The sequence below is a fragment of the Sebastes umbrosus genome, chromosome 1 (genome assembly GCF_015220745.1).
Source record: "Sebastes umbrosus isolate fSebUmb1 chromosome 1, fSebUmb1.pri, whole genome shotgun sequence".
NCBI lineage: Eukaryota > Metazoa > Chordata > Actinopteri > Perciformes > Sebastidae > Sebastes > Sebastes umbrosus.
The window spans coordinates 3,632,909-3,657,053 of NC_051269.1; the positions used below are offsets into that span (position 1 = coordinate 3,632,909).

At 45.0% G+C, this 24,145-nt stretch overlaps 1 protein-coding gene, 6 non-coding genes and 9 pseudogenes across 7 annotated transcripts; 8 read left to right on the forward strand and 8 right to left on the reverse strand.

Annotated features, from left to right (window-relative positions):
- Positions 1–251: 251 nt before the first annotated feature.
- On the reverse strand, positions 252–415 carry LOC119498925. Its single transcript, XR_005209214.1, has one exon. It is a non-coding gene; the product is annotated as a U1 spliceosomal RNA (small nuclear RNA).
- A 531-nt stretch (positions 416–946) lies between these two features.
- On the reverse strand, positions 947–1,075 carry LOC119498803 (annotated as a pseudogene).
- A 566-nt stretch (positions 1,076–1,641) lies between these two features.
- Positions 1,642–1,805, reverse strand: LOC119499193. The gene has a single exon (XR_005209336.1). It is a non-coding gene; the product is annotated as a U1 spliceosomal RNA (small nuclear RNA).
- A 531-nt stretch (positions 1,806–2,336) lies between these two features.
- On the reverse strand, positions 2,337–2,471 carry LOC119498638 (annotated as a pseudogene).
- Positions 2,472–2,997: 526 nt separating this feature from the next.
- LOC119498918 lies at positions 2,998–3,188 on the reverse strand. Its single transcript, XR_005209213.1, has one exon. It is a non-coding gene; the product is annotated as a U2 spliceosomal RNA (small nuclear RNA).
- A 179-nt stretch (positions 3,189–3,367) lies between these two features.
- Positions 3,368–3,484, reverse strand: LOC119499089. The gene has a single exon (XR_005209252.1). It is a non-coding gene; the product is annotated as a U5 spliceosomal RNA (small nuclear RNA).
- A 676-nt stretch (positions 3,485–4,160) lies between these two features.
- On the reverse strand, positions 4,161–4,339 carry LOC119498976 (annotated as a pseudogene).
- A 6,800-nt stretch (positions 4,340–11,139) lies between these two features.
- Positions 11,140–12,163, forward strand: LOC119484529 (annotated as a pseudogene).
- On the forward strand, positions 12,018–12,196 carry LOC119498984 (annotated as a pseudogene).
- Positions 12,197–12,722: 526 nt separating this feature from the next.
- Positions 12,723–12,857, forward strand: LOC119498671 (annotated as a pseudogene).
- A 522-nt stretch (positions 12,858–13,379) lies between these two features.
- LOC119499203 lies at positions 13,380–13,543 on the forward strand. The gene has a single exon (XR_005209340.1). It is a non-coding gene; the product is annotated as a U1 spliceosomal RNA (small nuclear RNA).
- Positions 13,544–14,109: 566 nt separating this feature from the next.
- LOC119498641 lies at positions 14,110–14,244 on the forward strand (annotated as a pseudogene).
- Positions 14,245–14,775: 531 nt separating this feature from the next.
- LOC119499235 lies at positions 14,776–14,938 on the forward strand. The gene has a single exon (XR_005209352.1). It is a non-coding gene; the product is annotated as a U1 spliceosomal RNA (small nuclear RNA).
- Positions 14,939–15,505: 567 nt separating this feature from the next.
- Positions 15,506–15,634, forward strand: LOC119498810 (annotated as a pseudogene).
- A 531-nt stretch (positions 15,635–16,165) lies between these two features.
- Positions 16,166–16,291, forward strand: LOC119498715 (annotated as a pseudogene).
- A 2,642-nt stretch (positions 16,292–18,933) lies between these two features.
- LOC119484539 lies at positions 18,934–23,327 on the reverse strand. The gene is made up of 8 exons (XM_037763399.1): positions 23,135–23,327; positions 22,632–22,994; positions 22,338–22,528; positions 21,915–22,251; positions 21,142–21,766; positions 20,851–21,039; positions 20,253–20,722; positions 18,934–20,154 (listed from the first exon to the last, which is right to left on the reverse strand). The coding sequence occupies exons 1-8, from the start codon at positions 23,159–23,161 to the stop codon at positions 18,934–18,936; spliced, it is 3,423 nt and encodes a 1,140-aa protein (XP_037619327.1). The 5' UTR covers positions 23,162–23,327.
- Between the last annotated feature and the right edge of the window lie 818 nt (positions 23,328–24,145).

Consider the following 24,145-nt stretch of genomic DNA (forward strand, 5'->3'; position numbering starts at 1 on the left):
TGATCATTGTATCTCCCCTGCCAGGTACATTTGAGTTGGATGCAACTGGCATTGCTCAACACACAGGTTCACAACGTACACCAGTCACTGCTGCACAGCAACACTGCCACTTTTCTGGACATACTGCAAAAGTATCAGAATGAACATTGCCGCAATCACACTGACTAGGAAGCTGGATATTAGCATGCTGCGCAACACATTTAAGTCCATCTCAGCCGAGGACTCCTTTCATTTAACTTGGACATAATGATCAGGGGAGAGCGCGAACGCAGTCCCCCACTACCAGAAATTATGCAGTTGAGATTCCCACATTTGGGGAATTCACAGGGGTCAGCACAACCGGAGTGCAATGGCTGAGCCTCGCCCTGGGTGAACAACATACTTGATCATTGTATCTCCCCTGCCAGGTAAGTATGAGTTGGATGAGTCAGAGACAGGGTGGTCATTCTCAGACACAGCAATCTGGCTGACAGTTGCAACAGCGCAAAATCCTAGAGTTCAGTGCCTTTAGCACTAGCTCACCTTGGCAAGATGTTTCTGCCTCTAAGAAAGCAAACACAGCCCAGCAACCGCACAAAACCTTAAACCAAAGCATGCTAGCAATGGAAGAAGGTTTAGAATACATTTCTTCCACAAAGAAAGAGCAACCTCGGAGAGGAGTACACACAAATGATTTGGTCCCATCCAAAAGACCACACCCACTTCTTGCTGTCATGGGGATCACGGGCAACTGGCATTGCTCAACACACAGCTTCACAGCGTACACCAGACACTGCTGCACAGCAACACAGCCAGTTTTCTGGACATACTGCAAAAGAATCCAAAGGCCTCAAAATGAACATTGCCACAATCACGCTGACTGGGAAGCTGGATATTAGCATGCTGCGCAGCACATTTAAGTCCATCGCAGCCGATGACTCCTTTCATTTAACTTGGACATAATGATCAAGGGAGAGCGCGAATGCAGTCCCCCACTAATTATGCAGTTGAGATTCCCACATTTGGGGAATTCACAGGAGTCAGCACAACCGCAGTGCAATGGCTGAGCCTCGCCCTGGGTGAACAACATAAGAATTTAATAAATTTAGTTTTCCATATACCATTTCGAATATTCATACATATCGTTTAATGTATTACAGTGATGTCATCGTCCTTTGATGTGATGTCATCGTCCTTTGATGTTGTCACACATTCTGAAAAATTTGGCTAGTTTGGGTTGACACTTGAAGCGTGTTACTACAATACACTCACAGTTGACAATCTCTACTCAGTTGGTTATTTGTTACATACATCTTTTTTTCTTCAAAATAATGCTTCTTTTCAAGAATGTGGTTGGTATTAATCTGTATTTGTTTTTATCTTTAAAAAAAAATGATTGTCATAAAATACTTGATCATTGTATCTCCCCTGCCAGGTACATTTGAGTTGGATGCAACTGGCATTGCTCAACACACAGGTTCACAACGTACACCAGTCACTGCTGCACAGCAACACTGCCACTTTTCTGGACATACTGCAAAAGTATCAGAATGAACATTGCCGCAATAACACTGACTAGGAAGCTGGATATTAGCATGCTGCGCAACACATTTAAGTCCATCGCAGCCGAGGACTCCTTTCATTTAAATTGGACATAATGATCAGGGGAGAGCGCGAACGCAGTCCCCCACTAACAGAAATTATGCAGTTGAGATTCCCACATTTGGGGAATTCACAGGGGTCAGCACAACCGGAGTGCAATGGCTGAGCCTCGCCCTGGGTGAACAACATACTTGATCATTGTATCTCCCCTGCCAGGTAAGTATGAGTTGGATGCGTCAGAGACAGGGTGGTCATTCTCAGACACAGCACTCTGGCTGACAGTTCCAACAGCGCAAAATCCTAGAGTTCAGTGCCTTTAGCACTAGCTCACCTTGGCAAGATGTTTCTGCCTCTAAGAAAGCAAACACAGCCCAGCAACCGCACAAAACCTTAAACCAAAGCATGCTAGCAATGGAAGAAGGTTTAGAATACATTTCTTCCACAAAGAAAGAGCAACCTCGGAGAGGAGTACACACAAATGATTTGGTCCCATCCAAAAGACCACACCCACTTCTTGCTGTCATGGGGATCACGGGCAACTGGCATTGCTCAACACACAGCTTCACAGCGTACACCAGACACTGCTGCACAGCAACACAGCCAGTTTTCTGGACATACTGCAAAAGAATCCAAAGGCCTCAAAATGAACATTGCCACAATCACGCTGACTGGGAAGCTGGATATTAGCATGCTGCGCAGCACATTTAAGTCCATCGCAGCCGATGACTCCTTTCATTTAACTTGGACATAATGATCAAGGGAGAGCGCGAATGCAGTCCCCCACTACCAGAAATTATGCAGTTGAGATTCCCACATTTGGGGAATTCACAGGAGTCAGCACAACCGCAGTGCAATGGCTGAGCCTCGCCCTGGGTGAACAACATAAGAATTTAATAAATTTAGTTTTCCATATACCATTTCGAATATTCATACATATCGTTTTATGTATTACAGTGATGTCATCGTCCTTTGATGTGATGTCATCGTCCTTTGATGTTGTCACACATTCTGAAAAATTTGGCTAGTTTGGGTTGACACTTGAAGCGTGTTACTACAATACACTCACAGTTGACAATCTCTACTCAGTTGGTTATTTGTTACATACATCTTTTTTTCTTCAAAATAATGCTTCTTTTCAAGAATGTGGTTGGTATTAATCTGTATTTGTTTTTATCTTTAAAAAAAAATGATTGTCATAAAATACTTGATCATTGTATCTCCCCTGCCAGGTACATTTGAGTTGGATGCAACTGGCATTGCTCAACACACAGGTTCACAACGTACACCAGTCACTGCTGCACAGCAACACTGCCACTTTTCTGGACATACTGCAAAAGTATCCAAAGGCCTCAGAATGAACATTGCCGCAATCACACTGACTAGGAAGCTGGATATTTGGTTTTCTACAAGGTAGGAGAAGGGTGCACCGTTCCTAGCGGCACTGTAATACCGGGTCGATGCGTGGAGTGAATGGAGCAAGCCCCTTTTTCAGCTCCTGATGCTAAAAATCCGTTTAATATGTTGTCCCCTTATAGAGGACATATCAGATATTAAACTGATAAGAACAGATACTACACTTGATCTTAGCCAAAAGGCCGAGAAGCGATGACCACCAACTGTTTTGCTGCCCGACCCCAGCTCCATGCACAGTTGTCACTTGTTGTGGTGCAGTACTTTTAATTTGGGCAAAACCATGGCTGCTGCTTAGCAGCCCCGCCCAAGCCCTTCATGGTGAAGCAGCGAAGTCTAGCTGAAGACAGCTTTTTTGTCTTTCACAAATGCACAAGGCTCAGCCAAACGGCAAAGCCTGCTAAAAATAGGTTTAACTCATTGGTGTCCCTCTCCACGGAAGTCTTTAGAAAAAGGCGAAAGACTTGTACGTTATGAAGAGAAACCAGAGTAAGTACAGCCCTATCTCGAGAGCAGTCCAAGACACTAGGTGTCCCAGTCAATGCGGTCACGGTAAGCCTCACTTGGCGTGCCACGTTCCAAATCCGAGGCCACACCCATTCCCCCACCCTGTCCCACATTGTCACGGTGGCAATATTCCCTCTGGCCTGTTTTTTTTTCTGCCAATCAAAAGTGCAAGTCTAGCTGCATCTTTTTGAGGCTTTGTCTTGCTGCCGATTCGACGCTGCACTTTTCCCCCAGTTGTCACGGCTTATAGAGCCATTTCTGACTGAGACCCCCCAATGACGTTCTATATGGAACCTCAGTGAGGAGTCAACAGAGCCTTTTTTTTTTTTTTTTTTTTTAAAGTTATTTTTTTGGGGGCATTTTCCATTTTTATTGACAGGACAGTGGATAGAGTCTTGAAAGGGGGGAGAGAGAGAGTGGATGCGGAAAGGGCCACAGGCCGGATTCGAACCCGGGCCGCCGCGGTCAGGACCAAGCCTTAATACATGGACGCCCGCTATACCAACTGAGCTAACCCAGGCGCCCAACAGAGCCTTTTTTAGCCACGACTCCAGGCAGCAAAGACCACCATCCACTGTGACTCACGTGTCTTTCAGTGCAGTGTCAAATTGAGCGACTTGCCGCTCGGTTTGCGTTGGTATTTGTTTTTCCACAAGGTAGGAGAAGGGTGCACCGTTCCCAGCGGCACTGCAATACCGGGTCGATGCGTGGAGTGAATGGAGCAAGCCCCTTTTTCAGCTCCTGATGCTAAAAATCCGTTTAATATGTTGTCCCCTTATAGAGGACATATCAGATATTAAACTGATAAGAACAGATTTTTTTTTTTTTTGAAAATATTTATTGACACCTCATTTCAAACACATTTCATAAAAAACTTCACATACATACAAGTAACACTTTTAAAATACAACAATTCAAACAATAAATAATGCAATCTGTAAAAAACATCTCGGCCAATAAAAGCAATTCAATTAGGAGACATTACAGATAAAATTGTCATCAGTTAAAGTGTACATTAAAGGTTTCATCTTGTGTATGTCCATGTGTGTTGAGTGTCCATGTTAAAGGTCTTTTAAATGGAGTGCAGTTGTTAAAATGCTCTCTTCCATTGCTGTGCAGGAGAGGAGTGAATCCCTACCAAGGGTGACTCATTCCGCTCCCCCAAACAGATTGGGTCTCTCGGGATCCTGTGGTGGTGCTCAGAGGAGATCCCCACCCTGTTGCTCCTTCCCACCTGCCTCACCCGGAGAGTCAGGCTGCTGCTGCCGTGACCTTTTATTGTGTGGCTCCGGCTCCTTCATCCGAATGGGCACAGAGGCGATTCTTCTTTGTGGCTCTGATCTTGGCATGCCGCGTGTAGCTTCGACCGCCCGGACCGTCGCCACTGCCATTTGGATCACAGCCACGGGGGGGATCTGCTTGTGCTTCCTTGCTAGCAAGTTTCTGGAGGTCCACATGGCGTCTTTGATTGCGGCTAGGGTGAGCCACTGTTTGACAAAGTCAGATGCTGGTAGTTGCTTCTGTGGGCTCACCCAATACAGCACCAGCTGTGCTGTAAGGACCTCCCTTGCTGGCAAGTAAGGGAATTTTAAGGAGCCGGCCATTGCCCACTGGTCCACGGCAGCGCTGCACTCCCAGAGCAGATGCCTCACCGACTCAGGCGCGCCACAACCTGGTCGGGGGCATGTTGAGTGCGCCGACATGCCCCGGGAGTGCATCACGGACCTGACTGGGAGGATCTCGTGAGCCACCATCCATGACAGGTCCCGGCGTCTGTTTGGGAGAGCAGAATGGTTTACGTTGCGCCAAACTGTTGAGGGCTCGCCGAATGCGAGCCCGCGCACTGGACTCACTGGTTCCCTCTCCTGCACAACAGAAATCAGAGAGCGGTGGTTAGTTAAAATCTGCAACTCCTCGTGCTCAAGCTTAAAATGTCTTAAAAATGTCTGAATAAAATCGTAGGCTGGGGGTAGGCTAAAAGACACGGGTACTCTAAGATCAGTGGGTAAAATCTTTAATCTCCTGAGGTAGAACCCCATCCAGAACCGTGTCATTGCTGCAGTCTTTGGGTTTCTGGATGGGGTTGTAGCAGCTTTGATGTGAATGGCCGTGTATCTGCTCCCTAAAAACAAATGGAGGTCCGGCACTCCTTTTCCTCCTTTCTCTTTCGGCTTCTTCATCACGCTTCTCCTCAGACGTTCCCACTTGGACCCCCACAGGAAATAAAACATGGCTCGTTCCAAGTCTAAAAGCACTCTTCTGGGTGGGATAAAAACAGAACTGATCAGTAAAAGCAAGGGTAAAATCACTGCTTTGATGATTAAAACCTTTCCTTCTAAAGTCAGTCCCCTAAGTCTCCAGTACCCCAGTTTTTGCCTAACTTTCCCTACCATGTCTGGCCAATTTGTTTTCCCTCCCCCCTCCCTGTCAAATTTGACTCCAAGTATCTTTTGGTCGGTCTGGGTCACAGTCAGGGGGAGTCCTGTCGTCTCAGTCGCTGTCCAAGGTCCATAAAAGTGGGCTTGGGTCTTGCTTCGGTTCAGCTTTGACCCAGAGGCCCGTCCAAACCAGTCAGTCAAGTCCAGCGTCCTGTTGACAGATAAAAGGTCATTGCATAAAATGTTGATGTCGTCCATATATAAAATACATTTTGTTGTGAGTCCCCCACTCCCTGGTACTCCCACCCCATTGATTTGTTTGTCCCTTCTCAAGACCTGTGCCAGTGGTTCTATACAAATAACATACAGGAGGGCAGATAACGGACAACCCTGACGGACACCGCAGTTTATATTGACTGCTTTTGTCAGATGCCCGTTAACAATGAATTTGCTGGTGATGTTCCGGTACAGCAATCCCACCCATGCTATAAACCTCCCTGGAAACCCCATTTTTTGCAGTACCTGGAAAAGGTACTGGTGCGAGACCCGATCAAAGGCTTTCTCAAAATCTAAATTCAGGACTAGAAGCCGGATGTTTCTGTCTCTCGCATAACAGATGGTGTCTCGGATCAGTACGAGGCTGTCGGTGATCCTCCTCCCTGGGACGGCACAGGCTTGATCCGGGTGAATCAGCCCTGTTAAAAACAAAGACATGCGTGATGCTAAAAGTTTACTAAAAAGTTTACAGTCAATGTTTAAAAGAGTGATAGGTCTCCAATTTTTCAGGTCAGTCTTGTCTTTGTCTTTGTGAAGGAGAGTCACTATCCCTACTCTAAAACTGTCAGGAAGTCGGTCAAGTTCTTCAAAATCCATAAAAACAGCGAGCAAGTCAGGTGCTAAAATGTCCCAAAAAGTCAAATAAAATTCCAAGGGAAGCCCATCTTCTCCTGGAGACTTCCCTTTTTTAAAATTCTTTATACAATTATTTAACTCGAAGATGTTAAAATCTTGGGTTAAAAGCACACTGGTGTCTATTTTTTTTTCGATGAATTTTAAAACTTCCTCCATGGTGTTTTTTTCAACTTGCTTCTTTTCGTACAGTTCACTGTAAAACTTTTCAATTGTTAATTTAATTTCTTCTGTTGTGTCTGCTGTGCATCCATTTTCTTTTTTAAGACTTAAAATGCCCCCCCCCCCTTTATTTACAATTTTCTTAAAAAAGTATCTTGTGCACTTCTCTCCCTCCTCTATTTCCCTCTCCTTGCTTCTTAAAATGACACCCTTGCTTTTAAATTCTGCTAAAACTGACATCTCTCTTTTAATTTCTTTTATTTCATCATTAAAATCCATCCCTTGTTGGTTTAATTTAAAATACCGCTGTAGTCGTTTCTGCAGTCCCAACATGCGTCTGTCGTCCCTATCTTTCTTCCTCTTACCTACCTGTCTAAAGAAAGTCCGGGTCCTTCCCTTCACCATTTCCCACCAGTGTGCACGTGTATCGTAAAAGTCTTGAAGGGTCTGCCACTCTTGGTACTGCTCCCTATACTGGCTAACTATCTCCCTATCATCTAAAAGGTAGCAGTTGAATTTCCACAGACCACTTCCTGCTGTCACACCTGAAGGGAGTGAGAGGGTGCAGGAAAGCATTGCGTGATCGGAAAAGAAGACGGGTGTCAATCTAGCATCGGTTGGTGGGCAATCACGTGATAAAATGTAATCTATGCGAGAGGCTCTGGTGCCGTCACCACTGAACCAGGTGAAGCCCTCCTCTCTGGGATGCATGATTTTAAAACAGTCCAGAAGTTTAAAATCCCTGCATATATCCTGTAACAAAACGGATGTTTTGTCGACTTTAAAATCTTCTCCTGCTCCTTTCCTATCATTCCTGCTTAAAACACAGTTCAAATCTCCCCCTACAACTAAAGGTGCCCTACCTAGCATGTGGAACTGCAAGTCTTCTAAAAGGTCATACCTGTCATTTTTGTCGTTAAAACCATAAATATTTAAGACATAAAAATCCTTTCCCATAAAAGTCAAGTGTGCTAAAAGTGCCCGGCCATCTCTCACCACAGTGCTGCCCTTCACCAAGACTAGAGGGTTTTTGATTAAAATGGCCACTCCATCATTTTTGTTCTCGTTTGATCCGCTCCATATTGATTGTTGTGGCCATAACTCCTTCCAATCTCTGTAGTGATTTAAAAAAGGGAGGAGGGAGATGGGGAGGAGCCTGCAAGTGCCCCACCAATGGAGAGTGGTGGGGAAAAAGAGGCAATGCAGGTAGAGGGCGGAGCTAGTTCAGAACATGAGACAGACAAGTCACAAAGTGATAGCGATGATGCCCCCCTCCCCAATGCCCAGCAGTCCAAGAGGCCTTTATCAGAATTGACTCCTGACTCTCCCGCAGTGTCAGGGAAGAAGGGAAGAGCTGGGCACTCCTCAGACAGTTCCCCTGTGGAGGAGGCCAGAGTCTTCCCCCACAATTCCCCAAATGAGGTCTCTTTTTTAACAATAGCTCTGCAATCAACCCCTAAGAACTCAAAAGCCGATCTAAAACTGCGTCCAAGGCCAACACCCAGAGTCCGACAGGGAAATGAAGCTCAACCCCTTTTGTCACTTTTTACCCATAAAGTGACTGAAGAGCTGCATTTACATGGAACTGGCTAACTGTTTTTAAAGAGTTCTTAACACTGAAACATCCTCAATAGTCTTTTAAAATGTTCTATCTGTTATTTTTAACTATACTCATGACCCTCACCTTCTCAACCATCAATGTTAGAAGTGTGAAGTCCAGAGTTAGAGCCCAGACTGTTTTATCCTTTCTTAACTCTTTTAAGTCAGATGTGTTTTTAATACAGGAATGTGGCCTGCCATTTTTAAATCACTACAGAGATTGGAAGGAATTATGGCCACAACAATCAATATGGAGCGGATCAAACGAGAACAAAAATGATGGAGTGGCCATTTTAATCAAAAACCCTCTAGTCTTGGTGAAGGGCAGCACTGTGGTGAGAGATGGCCGGGCACTTTTAGCACACTTGACTTTTATGGGAAAGGATTTTAATGTCTTAAATATTTATGGTTTTAACGACAAAAATGACAGGTATGACCTTTTAGAAGACTTGCAGTTCCACATGCTAGGTAGGGCACCTTTAGTTGTAGGGGGAGATTTGAACTGTGTTTTAAGCAGGAATGATAGGAAAGGAGCAGGAGAAGATTTTAAAGTCGACAAAACATCCGTTTTGTTACAGGATATATGCAGGGATTTTAAACTTCTGGACTGTTTTAAAATCATGCATCCCAGAGAGGAGGGCTTCACCTGGTTCAGTGGTGACGGCACCAGAGCCTCTCGCATAGATTACATTTCATCACGTGATTGCCCACCAACCGATGCTAGATTGACACCCGTCTTCTTTTCCGATCACGCAATGCTTTCCTGCACCCTCTCACTCCCTTCAGGTGTGACAGCAGGAAGTGGTCTGTGGAAACTCAACTGCTCCCTTTTAGATGATAGGGAGATAGTTAGCCAGTATAGGGAGCAGTACCAAGAGTGGCAGACCCTTCAAGACTTTTACGATACACGTGCACACTGGTGGGAAATGGTGAAGGGAAGGACACGGACTTTCTTTAGACAGGTAGGTAAGAGGAAGAAAGATAGGGACGACAGACGCATGTTGGGACTGCAGAAACGACTACAGCGGTATTTTAAATTAAACCAACAAGGGATGGATTTTAATGATGAAATAAAAGAAATTAAAAGAGAGATGTCAGTTTTAGCAGAATTTAAAAGCAAGAGTGTCATTTTAAGAAGCAAGGAGAGGGAAATAGAGGAGGGAGAGAAGTGCACAAGATACTTTTTTAAGAAAATTGTAAATAAAGGGGGGGCATTTTAAGTCTTAAAAAAGAAAATGGATGCACAGCAGACACAACAGAAGAAATTAAATTAACAATTGAAAAGTTTTACAGTGAACTGTACGAAAAGAAGCAAGTTGAAAAAAACACCATGGAGGAAGTTTTAAAATTCATCGAAAAAAAAATAGACACCAGTGTGCTTTTAACCCAAGATTTTAACATCTTCGAGTTAAATAATTGTATAAAGAATTTTAAAAAAGGGAAGTCTCCAGGAGAAGATGGGCTTCCCTTGGAATTTTATTTGACTTTTTGGGACATTTTAGCACCTGACTTGCTCGCTGTTTTTATGGATTTTGAAGAACTTGACCGACTTCCTGACAGTTTTAGAGTAGGGATAGTGACTCTCCTTCACAAAGACAAAGACAAGACTGACCTGAAAAATTGGAGACCTATCACTCTTTTAAACGTTGACTGTAAACTTTTTAGTAAACTTTTAGCATCGCGCATGTCTTTGTTTTTAACAGGGCTGATTCACCCGGATCAAGCCTGTGCCGTCCCAGGGAGGAGGATCACCGACAGCCTCGTACTGATCCGAGACACCATCTGTTATGCGAGAGACAGAAACATCCGGCTTCTAGTCCTGAATTTAGATTTTGAGAAAGCCTTTGATCGGGTCTCGCACCAGTACCTTTTCCAGGTACTGCAAAAAATGGGGTTTCCAGGGAGGTTTATAGCATGGGTGGGATTGCTGTACCGGAACATCACCAGCAAATTCATTGTTAACGGGCATCTGACAAAAGCAGTCAATATAAACTGCGGTGTCCGTCAGGGTTGTCCGTTATCTGCCCTCCTGTATGTTATTTGTATAGAACCACTGGCACAGGTCTTGAGAAGGGACAAACAAATCAATGGGGTGGGAGTACCAGGGAGTGGGGGACTCACAACAAAATGTATTTTATATATGGACGACATCAACATTTTATGCACTGACCTTTTATCTGTCAACAGGACGCTGGACTTGACTGACTGGTTTGGACGGGCCTCTGGGTCAAAGCTGAACCGAAGCAAGACCCAAGCCCACTTTTATGGACCTTGGACAGCGACTGAGACGACAGGACTCCCACTGACTGTGACCCAGACCGACCAAAAGATACTTGGAGTCAAATTTGACAGGGAGGGGGGAGGGAAAACAAATTGGCCAGACATGGTAGGGAAAGTTAGGCAAAAACTGGGGTACTGGAGACTTAGGGGACTGACTTTAGAAGGAAAGGTTTAATCATCAAAGCAGTGATTTTACCCTTGCTTTTACTGATCAGTTCTGTTTTTATCCCACCCAGAAGAGTGCTTTTAGACTTGGAACGAGCCATGTTTTATTTCCTGTGGGGGTCACGAGATCCTCCCAGTCAGGTCCGTGATGCACTACCAGGGCATGTCGGCGCACTCAACTTGCCCCCGACCAGGTTGTGGCGCGCCTGAGTCGGTGAGGCATCTGCTCTGGGAGTGCAGCGCTGCCGTGGACCAGTGGGCAATGGCCGGCTCCTTAAAATTCCCGTACTTGCCAGCAAGGGAGGTCCTCACAGCACAGCTGGTGCTGTATGGGGTGAGCCCACAGAAGCAACTACCAGCATCTGACTTTGTCAAACAGTGGTTCACCTTAGCCGCAATCAAAGACGCCATGTGGACCTCCAGAAACTTGCTAGCAAGGAAGCACAAGCAGATCCCCCCCGTGGCTGTGATCCAAATGGCAGTGGCGACGGTCCGGGCGGTCGAAGCTACACGCGGCATGCCAAGATCAGAGCCACAAAGAAGAATCGCCTCTGTGCCCATTCGGATGAAGGAGCCGGAGCCACACAATAAAAGGTCACGGCAGCAGCAGCCTGACTCTCCGGGTGAGGCAGGTGGGAAGGAGCAACAGGGTGGGGATCTCCTCTGAGCACCACCACAGGATCCCGAGAGACCCAATCTGTTTGGGGGAGCGGAATGAGTCACCCTTGGTAGGGACTCACTCCTCTCCTGCACAGCAATGGAAGAGAGCATTTTAACAACTGCACTCCATTTAAAAGACCTTTAATATGGACACTCAACACACATGGACATACACAAGATGAAACCTTTAATGTACACTTTAACTGATGACAATTTTATCTGTAATGTCTCCTAATTGAATTGCTTTTATTGGCCGAGATGTTTTTTTACAGATTGCATTATTTATTGTTTGAATTGTTGTATTTTAAAAGTGTTACTTGTATGTATGTGAAGTTTTTTATGAAATGTGTTTGAAATGAGGTGTCAATAAATATTTTCAAAAAAAAAAAAAATCTGTTCTTATCAGTTTAATATCTGATATGTCCTCTATAAGGGGACAACATATTAAACGGATTTTTAGCATCAGGAGCTGAAAAAGGGGCTTGCTCCATTCACTCCACGCATCGACCCGGTATTGCAGTAGCGCTGGGAACGGTGCACCCTTCTCCTACCTTGTTGAAAACCAAATATCCAGCTTCCTAGTCAGTGTGATTGCTGCAATTTTCATTCTGAGGCCTTTGGATACTTTTGCAGTATGTCCAGAAAAGTGGCAGTGTTGCTGTGCAGCAGTGACTGGTGTACGTTGTGAACCTGTGTGTTGAGCAATGCCAGTTGCATCCAACTCAAATGTACCTGGCAGGGGAGATACAATGATCAAGTATTTTATGACAATCATTTTTTTTTAAAGATAAAAACAAATACAGATTAATACCAACCACATTCTTGAAAAGAAGCATTATTTTGAAGAAAAAAAGATGTATGTAACAAATAACCAACTGAGTAGAGATTGTCAACTGTGAGTGTATTGTAGTAACACGCTTCAAGTGTCAACCCAAACTAGCCAAATTTTTCAGAATGTGTGACAACATCAAAGGACGATGACATCACATCAAAGGACGATGACATCACTGTAATACATAAAACGATATGTATGAATATTCAAAATGGTATATGGAAAACTAAATTTATTAAATTCTTATGTTGTTCACCCAGGGCGAGGCTCAGCCATTGCACTGCGGTTGTGCTGACTCCTGTGAATTCCCCAAATGTGGGAATCTCAACTGCATAATTTCTGGTAGTGGGGGACTGCATTCGCGCTCTCCCTTGATCATTATGTCCAAGTTAAATGAAAGGAGTCATCGGCTGCGATGGACTTAAATGTGCTGCGCAGCATGCTAATATCCAGCTTCCCAGTCAGCGTGATTGTGGCAATGTTCATTTTGAGGCCTTTGGATTCTTTTGCAGTATGTCCAGAAAACTGGCTGTGTTGCTGTGCAGCAGTGTCTGGTGTACGCTGTGAAGCTGTGTGTTGAGCAATGCCAGTTGCCCGTGATCCCCATGACAGCAAGAAGTGGGTGTGGTCTTTTGGATGGGACCAAATCATTTGTGTGTACTCCTCTCCGAGGTTGCTCTTTCTTTGTGGAAGAAATGTATTCTAAACCTTCTTCCATTGCTAGCATGCTTTGGTTTAAGGTTTTGTGCGGTTGCTGGGCTGTGTTTGCTTTCTTAGATGCTTGCCAAGGTGAGCTAGTGCTAAAGGCACTGAACTCTAGGATTTTGCGCTGTTGCAACTGTCAGCCAGAGTGCTGTGTCTGAGAATGACCACCCTGTCTCTGACTCATCCAACTCATACTTACCTGGCAGGGGAGATACAATGATCAAGTATGTTGTTCACCCAGGGCGAGGCTCAGCCATTGCACTCCGGTTGTGCTGACCCCTGTGAATTCCCCAAATGTGGGAATCTCAACTGCATAATTTCTGTTAGTGGGGGACTGCGTTCGCGCTCTCCCCTGATCATTATGTCCAAGTTAAATGAAAGGAGTCCTCGGCTGCGATGGACTTAAATGTGTTGCGCAGCATGCTAATATCCAGCTTCCTAGTCAGTGTGATTGCGGCAATGTTCATTCTGATACTTTTGCAGTATGTCCAGAAAAGTGGCAGTGTTGCTGTGCAGCAGTGACTGGTGTACGTTGTGAACCTGTGTGTTGAGCAATGCCAGTTGCATCCAACTCAAATGTACCTGGCAGGGGAGATACAATGATCAAGTATTTTATGACAATCATTTTTTTTTAAAGATAAAAACAAATACAGATTAATACCAACCACATTCTTGAAAAGAAGCATTATTTTGAAGAAAAAAAGATGTATGTAACAAATAACCAACTGAGTAGAGATTGTCAACTGTGAGTGTATTGTAGTAACACGCTTCAAGTGTCAACCCAAACTAGCCAAATTTTTCAGAATGTGTGACAACATCAAAGGACGATGACATCACATCAAAGGACGATGACATCACTGTAATACATAAAACGATATGTATGAATATTCGAAATGGTATATGGAAAACTAAATTTATTAAATTCTTATGTTGTTCACCCAGGGCGAGGCTCAGCCATTGCACTGCGGTTGTGCTGACTCCTGTGAATTCCCCAAATGTGGGAATCTCAACTGCATAATTTCTGGTAGTGGGGGACTGCATTCGCGCTCTCCCTTGATCATTATGTCCAAGTTAAATGAAAGGAGTCATCGGCTGCGATGGACTTAAATGTGCTGCGCAGCATGCTAATATCCAGCTTCCCAGTCAGCGTGATTGTGGCAATGTTCATTTTGAGGCCTTTGGATTCTTTTGCAGTATGTCCAGAAAACTGGCTGTGTTGCTGTGCAGCAGTGTCTGGTGTACGCTGTGAAGCTGTGTGTTGAGCAATGCCAGTTGCCCGTGATCCCCATGACAGCAAGAAGTGGGTGTGGTCTTTTGGATGGGACCAAATCATTTGTGTGTACTCCTCTCCGAGGTTGCTCTTTCTTTGTGGAAGAAATGTATTCTAAACCTTCTTCCATTGCTAGCATGCTTTGGTTTAAGGTTTTGTGCGGTTGCTGGGCTGTGTTTGCTTTCTTAGAGGCAGAAACAGCTTGCCAAGGTGAGCTAGTGCTAAAGGCACTGAACTCTAGGATTTTGCGCTGTTGGAACTGTCAGCCAGAGTGCTGTGTCTGAGAATGACCACCCTGTCTCTGACGCATCCAACTCATACTTACCTGGCAGGGGAGATACAATGATCAAGTATGTTGTTCACCCAGGGCGAGGCTCAGCCATTGCACTCCGGTTGTGCTGACCCTGTGAATTCCCCAAATGTGGGAATCTCAACTGCATAATTTCTGTTAGTGGGGGACTGCGTTCGCGCTCTCCCCTGATCATTATGTCCAAGTTAAATGAAAGGAGTCCTCGGCTGCGATGGACTTAAATGTGTTGCGCAGCATGCTAATATCCAGCTTCCTAGTCAGTGTGATTGCGGCAATGTTCATTCTGATACTTTTGCAGTATGTCCAGAAAAGTGGCAGTGTTGCTGTGCAGCAGTGACTGGTGTACGTTGTGAACCTGTGTGTTGAGCAATGCCAGTTGCATCCAACTCAAATGTACCTGGCAGGGGAGATACAATGATCAAGTATTTTATGACAATCATTTTTTTTTAAAGATAAAAACAAATACAGATTAATACCAACCACATTCTTGAAAAGAAGCATTATTTTGAAGAAAAAAAGATGTATGTAACAAATAACCAACTGAGTAGAGATTGTCAACTGTGAGTGTATTGTAGTAACACGCTTCAAGTGTCAACCCAAACTAGCCAAATTTTTCAGAATGTGTGACAACATCAAAGGACGATGACATCACATCAAAGGACGATGACATCACTGTAATACATTAAAACGATATGTATGAATATTCGAAATGGTATATGGAAAACTAAATTTATTAAATTCTTATGTTGTTCACCCAGGGCGAGGCTCAGCCATTGCACTGCGGTTGTGCTGACTCCTGTGAATTCCCCAAATGTGGGAATCTCAACTGCATAATTAGTGGGGGACTGCATTCGCGCTCTCCCTTGATCATTATGTCCAAGTTAAATGAAAGGAGTCATCGGCTGCGATGGACTTAAATGTGCTGCGCAGCATGCTAATATCCAGCTTCCCAGTCAGCGTGATTGTGGCAATGTTCATTTTGAGGCCTTTGGATTCTTTTGCAGTATGTCCAGAAAACTGGCTGTGTTGCTGTGCAGCAGTGTCTGGTGTACGCTGTGAAGCTGTGTGTTGAGCAATGCCAGTTGCCCGTGATCCCCATGACAGCAAGAAGTGGGTGTGGTCTTTTGGATGGGACCAAATCATTTGTGTGTACTCCTCTCCGAGGTTGCTCTTTCTTTGTGGAAGAAATGTATTCTAAACCTTCTTCCATTGCTAGCATGCTTTGGTTTAAGGTTTTGTGCGGTTGCTGGGCTGTGTTTGCTTTCTTAGAGGCAGAAACAGCTTGCCAAGGTGAGCTAGTGCTAAAGGCACTGAACTCTAGGATTTTGCGCTGTTGGAACTGTCAGCCAGAGTGCTGTGTCTGAGAATGACCACCCTGTCTCTGACTCATCCAACTCATACTTACCTGGCAGGGGAGATACAATGATCAAGTATGTTGTTCACCCAGGGCGAGGCTCAGCCATTGCACTCCGGTTGTGCTGACCCCTGTGAATGGGGTTGAGCTGTACGGTAGTGCAATTGTCCCCCAACGCAATTGGTCAAAAGTCTATAATCTAAAGCGACAAGCAGCAGAATTATATTAAAGTGACAAGCACCAGAATGATATTAAAGTGACAAGCACCAGAATGATGTTAAAGTGATAAACACCAGAATGTTGTTGTTGAGTAGTCAGCATGATAGATTTATAATATAATAGGCATATATTCATCAAATATATGAAATATGGAGCAGACTCAGTCTTCATTTAGAACCCTGATATAGTGAATCCAGAAGAAAGCCATTATCCCTTGCTGGTTTCTGTTATTATTTGATGTGTTTGTTTATCATGCAAGCACAAATGTAATTTTATATGTAAGACTTCTTTAATCATTTTTGTGATGTGTGGTGTCACCATTTTCAGATAACATTTTATGTGCTCTTCAGCAGAGCAGCACCAAAATACTGCTGCCAAGCCATTTTAGGGAAACTGGGTGTAACTTTATAGATGAAGCCTGACAGTTCCATAATTTTCCACAAATATGATGTTTGACTTAGGTTAACTTCAGAATTATAGCAAACAATTCAAGACAGCAGACGCATACTCTATAAAACATCACATCAGCTGCTATACCTGTCTCTTTATACCTATAGATCTTTATCATTTTCTTTGTATATGATTACAGGGGAGAGTGCGAACACAGGCCCCCATTACCGGAAGGAGGACTGGACAGGAGGAATCTACAATACGGCTCACCCCCAATCCCCCCAAAGGTTGAGGACTGTTGATATCATCTGTATTCATTCCATTACAGATTTAAATTGTCTATTAATTGTGATACCTATTGAAGCCATTGAATTATATATATATTATATATTTGTGTAAGCAAATGCTACATAATACATGTCATTCATTCACTTGTTACTGGACAGATTTTTTTTCCAATGAAATACGGCTTATTCTATCAAAAGTATACTTGTAAGAAAATGCTTTGTCTTCCCAAATGCCATTAATTTACATTTGTTACATAAGTCCCTTATGACTATTGGGAGGCTGATTAAAAGTAGTTTAATTTGGTTAAAATATTGTGAATTTCAATGGAAGATATCGAGCTCAACCTTATGGAGAGCGTATGGCTGGAAGACTGTTAGTAGATTTTTTATTACACCCGCTCAGAAGTCTCATCATTGAGGCTCTTCCAGCTGCTGGAGGAACTGTGGCTCCCAGGTAGCTAACCACTATCACCTGTTTTGGGCCTTTCCAAAAGTAAATTCTTTTTGGCGTAAGATTTACACGGAATTAGTTACTATATTTGGTACAAACATAGTTTTTAAGTGGGACGAACTACTGTTTGGTCTTCTACTTTCAATATCTACAAATATTAAAGCAAAATACTTATTTGGAATATTGAGTGTAGCTGCTAGAAAAGCAATCACTAAGAAATGGCTTAAACCAGATACCCCATCATTAGAGAACTGGTATGATGTTATTTATGACATATTTGTAATGGAAAGAATTACTTTCTCAATGAAGCTTCAAGAAAATAAATTTGAGGACATTTGGAAGGAGTGGAAAAAGTATATTCCCCCAAAATGCCCATCTTTTGTTTAATTTTTATTTTTTTCTAAATGTAATTTTTTATTGTTATTCATTTGATCTTATTTTACATGAAAAGCACCCCATGTTCTATTTGTGTGTTCTATAATTTCATTGTAATAAGTGGAAAAGTTGGTTTACCTCGTATTTGTATCTAATTAAGTATGTTTATGTAAATGAGTAAAACCAAATAAAGGAAAAACAAAATGTAAAAAATTAAAATAAAAGTAGTTTAATATTTCTGAGGCTGATTAAAGCTACTTTAATGTTTCTATTGCTATATATGCAAAAGTATCTGATATCATTGTACTATAAGTGCAAACAAGTAATCTGTCACTCTGTGCCCCTATTTTTTGATGAAAACAAATGTACCCCTATTGTTGCATTCATTAATTGATATTCCACAACTCATTGTTACTGTAACACAGACCATTTTAATGAACAAAGTGCATGAAATGGGGAAAACACAAAAATAAAATGTATGCAATTTGGAACGAAGCCTTTGTCTCCTACTCTGTGTCCCAGGTGCATAAAAAATTGCAAATAATAAATAATAATAATAATAATAATAATAATAAAACAGAACTATAGTGCAGAAACTATAGAGGAAAAACACAAAAGAGGGAGGCCCAAAACAACCATAAAAAAGTGCAAATAATAAATAATAATAATAATAATAATAATAAAACAGAACTATAGTGCAGAAACTATAGAGGAAAAACACAAAAGAGGGAGGCCCAAAACAACCTGGAGGCGAACCATCGAAGGAGAAATGAAGACGAGAGGATACAGCTGGAACAGCATTGAGAAGAAAGCAAACAACAGAGATGAGTGGAGATCCTTAGTCCTTGCCCTGTGTGCCACCAGGCACAACAAGGACTAAGTAAGTAAAGTATAGTGCAGAAAATAAAGTATCACTGAACATGACTAAGAATGAAATGCCATAACAATATGAACATAAATATATACATGAAAATGAAAACTATAGTAGTTTGTCTGATTAGACAAATTGCTGGCAACAACACAACAGTACAGTTTAAAAGACTATTTACAATACATATTTACAGATATATACAGCATATTTACAGGTTATCATAACTTGTCCACAACAGAGGTGAAGTGTTCGTAGCTGTCGTACACTCTGTTGTCCAGACCTTTCGATGTGGACATCAGTTTTACAGGGCAGAAAGTCTTTTTTTTGTACTTTTTATGTCCCTGTGTTGGTTGGCCACAGCATGCACAGACAGGGAAATTTTGCACCCGTGACATTTTCTCTGCTAGTCCTATGGGCTGCTCCTTCCCCTTACGCTTGTACTGCGTAGATCTCGACCAGGATGAAGGACGGCAGTCATGTGCAGCAGCAGCAGTTGATGTAGTAGGACCAGCAGGCATTATTGACGGAGCTGGACGAACTGATGTCGTCAGACCAGCAGGCATTATGGGCCGTGTGGATGGGCCAGCAATGCCTGCGGTTGCTGTGGATGCAGAGAGGGAGGGCACAGGTCTGGTAATGGTAGAGGTGGCAGGGGTTTTTCTGACCGGCGGTGGCAACAGCACAGGTGGCAGTGGTGGTTGAGGCCGGGAGAGTGGCACGATCATGTCCGTCCTTCCCTTTAGCACCTTTGTCCCTGCCGTGCTGGGTGTGGGCACATACTCCATCAGAGGGTAGTCTGGTGGAGCGAGGATGGCTGGCTGGTGTGGTGCTGGAGGGAGGTCTGCAGATGAGATGGAGGTGAGCTTTGTGATGAGGCCGGTGGGCTGTTTTGTGGCACGCAGGTTGAGGAGGCGCTCTTGACAACGGATGAAGTCCCGCACTGTCTTGATGTTGATTTTTGGCAGAGGAATGCCTGCTTTGCACAGGACTTGATCCTCCACCAAAATCCGATGCTGGATTCTCTCGTAGGCCTTCAATATGGTAGCCGTTTCAGGACTGATGCGAGACCCTTGAGGTGAGCGCAACCACAACAGTTTCACCAGCGTGTACATCAGCCTGTTGTGCTGAGCACTGATGTCCTGTTGTGCTGGTGCGTAGCGCTTGGCCATCTTTACCCTCTGTATCACAGCAGCATCAACAAGATCATCCCTCTTTGTGCGGCAGTAGAGGGTGTTGCCCCAGTGTGTTCTGTAGAGCTGATTGAACTGCTGCGGCTGCTTGTCATGCTCCTCCACTGCATTCCAGACTTCCAGGACCTTGTTCCTCTGCTCAGTGGAAAGGGACAGCTTGTCCTCTGTCAGGCCAATGTCCACCAACACAGAGCAGAACTTTTCCAACTTCTGAAAGCCAGGAAGAGGGTTTGGACTGCAGGCATCCTCCTGTTAAAAATTGGCATACAAATGTAAGTTGTAAGTAAATGTGTACATTATCCAACAAGTGAATTGCAATTTATTCTAGCAGACACGCAGTTACTCACAAAGGCCGGAGGTTGAACAGTGGAGGTTTCTTCGCTGGTGAGTGTAATGTGGGGCACGATGGCATCCAGCACGTTGTCATGTGCCTCCACATCGCTCTGGTACGCCTCGTCTGCCTCGGGATCTGGATCGGGCTGCCCAGGCTGAACCACCTCCTCATCTGGATCAGGTCCATCGTTGACCGAGTCCCGAAGAGAGAAGGTTCCAGATTGACCCGTGCTCTGGCTGAACAGGTACTCCAACCCGAGCAGCTCGTTGGAAGGGACATCAGCAGGGGCCCGGAAATTCTCCTCCACTGCCTCTCCGAACAGCCGCCGACAACGGGTGTTGAGGCGGTCAATCAGCGGGGCAGAGTAGGTCCTGTGGTGCCGTCCTTTGCCACCAAACACGGCATCTGAGCTCCTGTCGGAGTTCCACCGTGCAATGCCACTTATCAGGTAAACCTGATAGGGCCGTGCTGCACAGTGGGGACCTGAGTAGAGCAGAGTAAAAGGTAAGTATTTCAATTTAGGTTTGTTGAACATCACAATAAAAGATATTAGAATAATGACAGGGTCACATATTTCATTTTTTACATGTATACAGACTAGAATTGTGTACCCGGAATCATGTGCGGCAGAGATTTGTGGAATCCTTCCAGGCTGTTGCTTCCACTCAGACCTTTGTAGTAGGGCACGTCCACATTGTTGATGGTTGTGGTACGCGCCACCCGATACATATTCATGTCTGGTGGATCCTGGATGCACTCCAGGTGTCTCTGCTGGCCTGCCCACATCTCATCAATGGCCTCTGTAAATACACATACATATATGCATACAGTGTGTTATGTTCACTTTGTATGCTACACTAACCGTATCGATGTTGTAATAATGTTTTCACTGTCTTTTTTACCAGGTGATTTGAACAAGCTCACTCCACTCTCGTCCAGCCCGGCGGGACCTTTCAGCTCCTCGATGGCCTGCTGGATGAGCCGGAAGGTTTCCTGAGCCCCAAGTGTGACCCTCCGCACATGGTGTTTGAGCTGCTCCCTGGAAATGTAGAGGCGGATAACGTCTTTGTCTGAGACCGACTTCATCGTTGCCGGATCCTTGGCTCTGACTGCCTTGATGAGCAGCTCCAGGTCTGTGCGGTTGTAGGCCAGCACTGCCCCAGCTAGAGCAGACTTGAACACAGCGTACTTGCAGTGAGACTCTGTGCGTATGGCTGCGTCAAACCGGTGAATCCAGTGGAAGATGTCCAGACGCACAACCATCCCATTGTCCACCCAAGGCCGGAACAAAGTCTCCACTGATGTTGGGCCCTGTGCACGGCAACATCCCCTGTCCACATACAAGATCTTGGGGACAGATTGATTGGCCAGCCGGAACCTTTCCATGACTCCACGGCACATCGGTTCCAGCTTCTGAGTGGACTCCTCACAGGTCAGCACAAATGAAACTATTTGTGAGTGCTCGTTCCCGATGCTGGTGAACCACTCAGCTGAGCCATGACCCTCCCCAGACAGCTTCTTCACCACCTAAAAAAATATGTCAGGTTTGTATAATGTGATAACATCTCTTAAGATTGTATTGATGTTTTTTTTTTTTTTTTTTTCATTTTACAACAGTATGAAAATATGTTTTGCATCATACAGTATGGTGAGCATCATGTTCTGATTTACATACTTTCTTGGTGGAATCCATTTTCAGCACAGTGCCAAAGGTGGAGAGGATCTGGTTCCGGTAATCCTGCACATTGTTGGCTTCTGACAGCAGGAAGGCGTGGCGCAGGAGCCGTGCAGAGGGAAGCTCTCTTTGAGGAGGTGGAGCCTGGAATGTGTGACTGAATGCAGAGACGATCCCGCCGGGCTCCGCTACGGTCATGAGGAGTGTGGTGTACAGGTCCTTACGGTGAAGGTACTCCTCAACGTGATTCTCCTGTATCTGACGCCACACCTTGACCATTGTGTTCCCTTCGGTCCGGTCCCTCAGAAGGCGCACAACATTCTTATCCACGCCACGCCTTTAAGTAGAGTCACAATCAATATGTTGCAATTTGTGATTACTTTCAAGTTTGTTAAATGCACACATTATGTTCAGTATACTCACTTGCTGGTGAGGATGGCAGGGAACATAGCTTGATGAGCCTCGCTAAGTTGCGATAAAATAGCGGGATCCCACGCCATCCACCGGCCCACCGTTCCACCTTCTCCGCTCCTGGCTGCCTTTATACATGGCCCACAGCCCAGGACCTCTGTGAGCATTGAGTACCAGCTGGACATATCACAGATGTGACGTACCTAAAGTACATTTTGGGGGAAAAAATCAAATCAAATAAAGGCAAATAGCAGCATAAATAAATATTCAACTGTAATGTAATAACACAGGGGAAGTGAGTTATACCCGGGTGTGGTAGCCAGACTTGTAGAGGTGCACATTCCGTCCTCTACCAGCACAGTCATCACCTCGAGGACACTTCAGGGAGTACCTCCACACTCCAACGGGGCGCCACACAAAGACGCGGCTCCGAAAAAAGAGCTGTGGAGTTGGCAGAGCACCTCCAACATAGCCAGGAGGTTCTGGTGGGTAAAACCACATGCGGTCAGATTTCAACACCCGTCGCCTCTTCAACAGACCAGTGATGTCCTTGTAGAGTTGAACGGGGGTGAACAGCCCTCTTTCTGGGTCCTCTTTGAGCCAGGAAATGTCAGCAGGTGGGATGCCATTGGGGTTTTCCCACAGACGTACCCAACCCTCTATCTCCACCTGCAACACACATAACGCATACAAAACATTTGGTTATTATTGTGTACAAAGTATTGTTAAAACACAAACCAATTTCAAAAACATGTAAAAACAAATTGTTCTCATTTACATTGTTTTCATATAATGTGAATATCACTTACAGAGGAGTCTCTCAGAGGTGATTCCATATCATGACCCTTGGTGGTGGACGGGGTCTCTGTGGGCCTGACAGTTGCCTCGGACTGCTTGGGCTGCTGGACAGCGGCCTCAGGCCGCTTCGGCCGGACGGCGGCGTCGGGCAGCTTGGACTGCTGGACAGCGGCCTCAGGCAGCTTGGGCTGCTGGACAGCGGCCTCGGGCAGCTTGGACTGCTGGACAGCGGCCTTGGGCAGCTTGGACTGCTGGACAGCGGCCTCGGGCAGCTTCGGTCGGACGGCGGCCTCGGGCAGCTTGGACTGCTGGACAGCGGCCTCAGGCAGCTTGGGCTGCTGGACAGCGGCCTTGGGCAGCTTGGACTGCTGGACAGCGGCCTCAGGCAGCTTGGGCTGCTGGACAGCGGCCTTGGGCAGCTTGGACTGCTGGACAGCGGCCTCAGGCAGCTTGGACTGCTGGACAGCGGCCTCGGGCAGCTTCGGTCGGACGGCGGCCTCGGGCAGCTTGGACTGCTGGACAGCGGCCTCAGGCAGCTTGGGCTGCTGGACAGCGGCCTTGGGCAGCTTGGACTGCTGTCCAGCGGCCTCAGGCTGCTTCGGCCGCTGGACAGCGGCCTCGGGCAGCTTCGGCTGCAGGACAGCGGCTTCGGGCTGCTTCCACCGGACACCGGATGGTGACTCTTGGGATTTGAGCAAATCTGAGAATTTATCAAACAAAGTAGTTTTGTATTATGATTTTTTTTTCGGAACAGTTTGATGTATATTAACTCTGTATCTCACTTACCTTCAACTGCCTGGCTTGCGGCTACCAGTTCAGCGTCATCGCCTGGCCATGATGAGGGGTCGAACTGGGAGGTGCTTGCCTGCTGGGAGGTGCTTGCCTGCTGGGAGGTGCTTGCCTGCAGTTGCTGGACAACAAATGTAATGTAACTATCTAGATTTTATGACGTACCAGTCTTTAATTACCAAAAGCAAACAAACACATTTAGCCAAACTGCTTTAAATATCAGTAATTTGAAC

Excerpts from the sequence above, each read along its gene's own strand:
- LOC119484539 (XM_037763399.1), bottom strand. The coding sequence starts at position 23,161 with ATGGAATCACCTCTGAGAGACTCCTCT. Across the intron at positions 22,252-22,337 it reads CCTGCCATCCTCACCAGCAA|GCGTGGCGTGGATAAGAATG; the intron begins GTGAGTATACTG and ends CTCTACTTAAAG. Across the intron at positions 20,155-20,252 it reads CTGTTCAACCTCCGGCCTTT|GAGGATGCCTGCAGTCCAAA; the intron begins GTGAGTAACTGC and ends AATTTTTAACAG.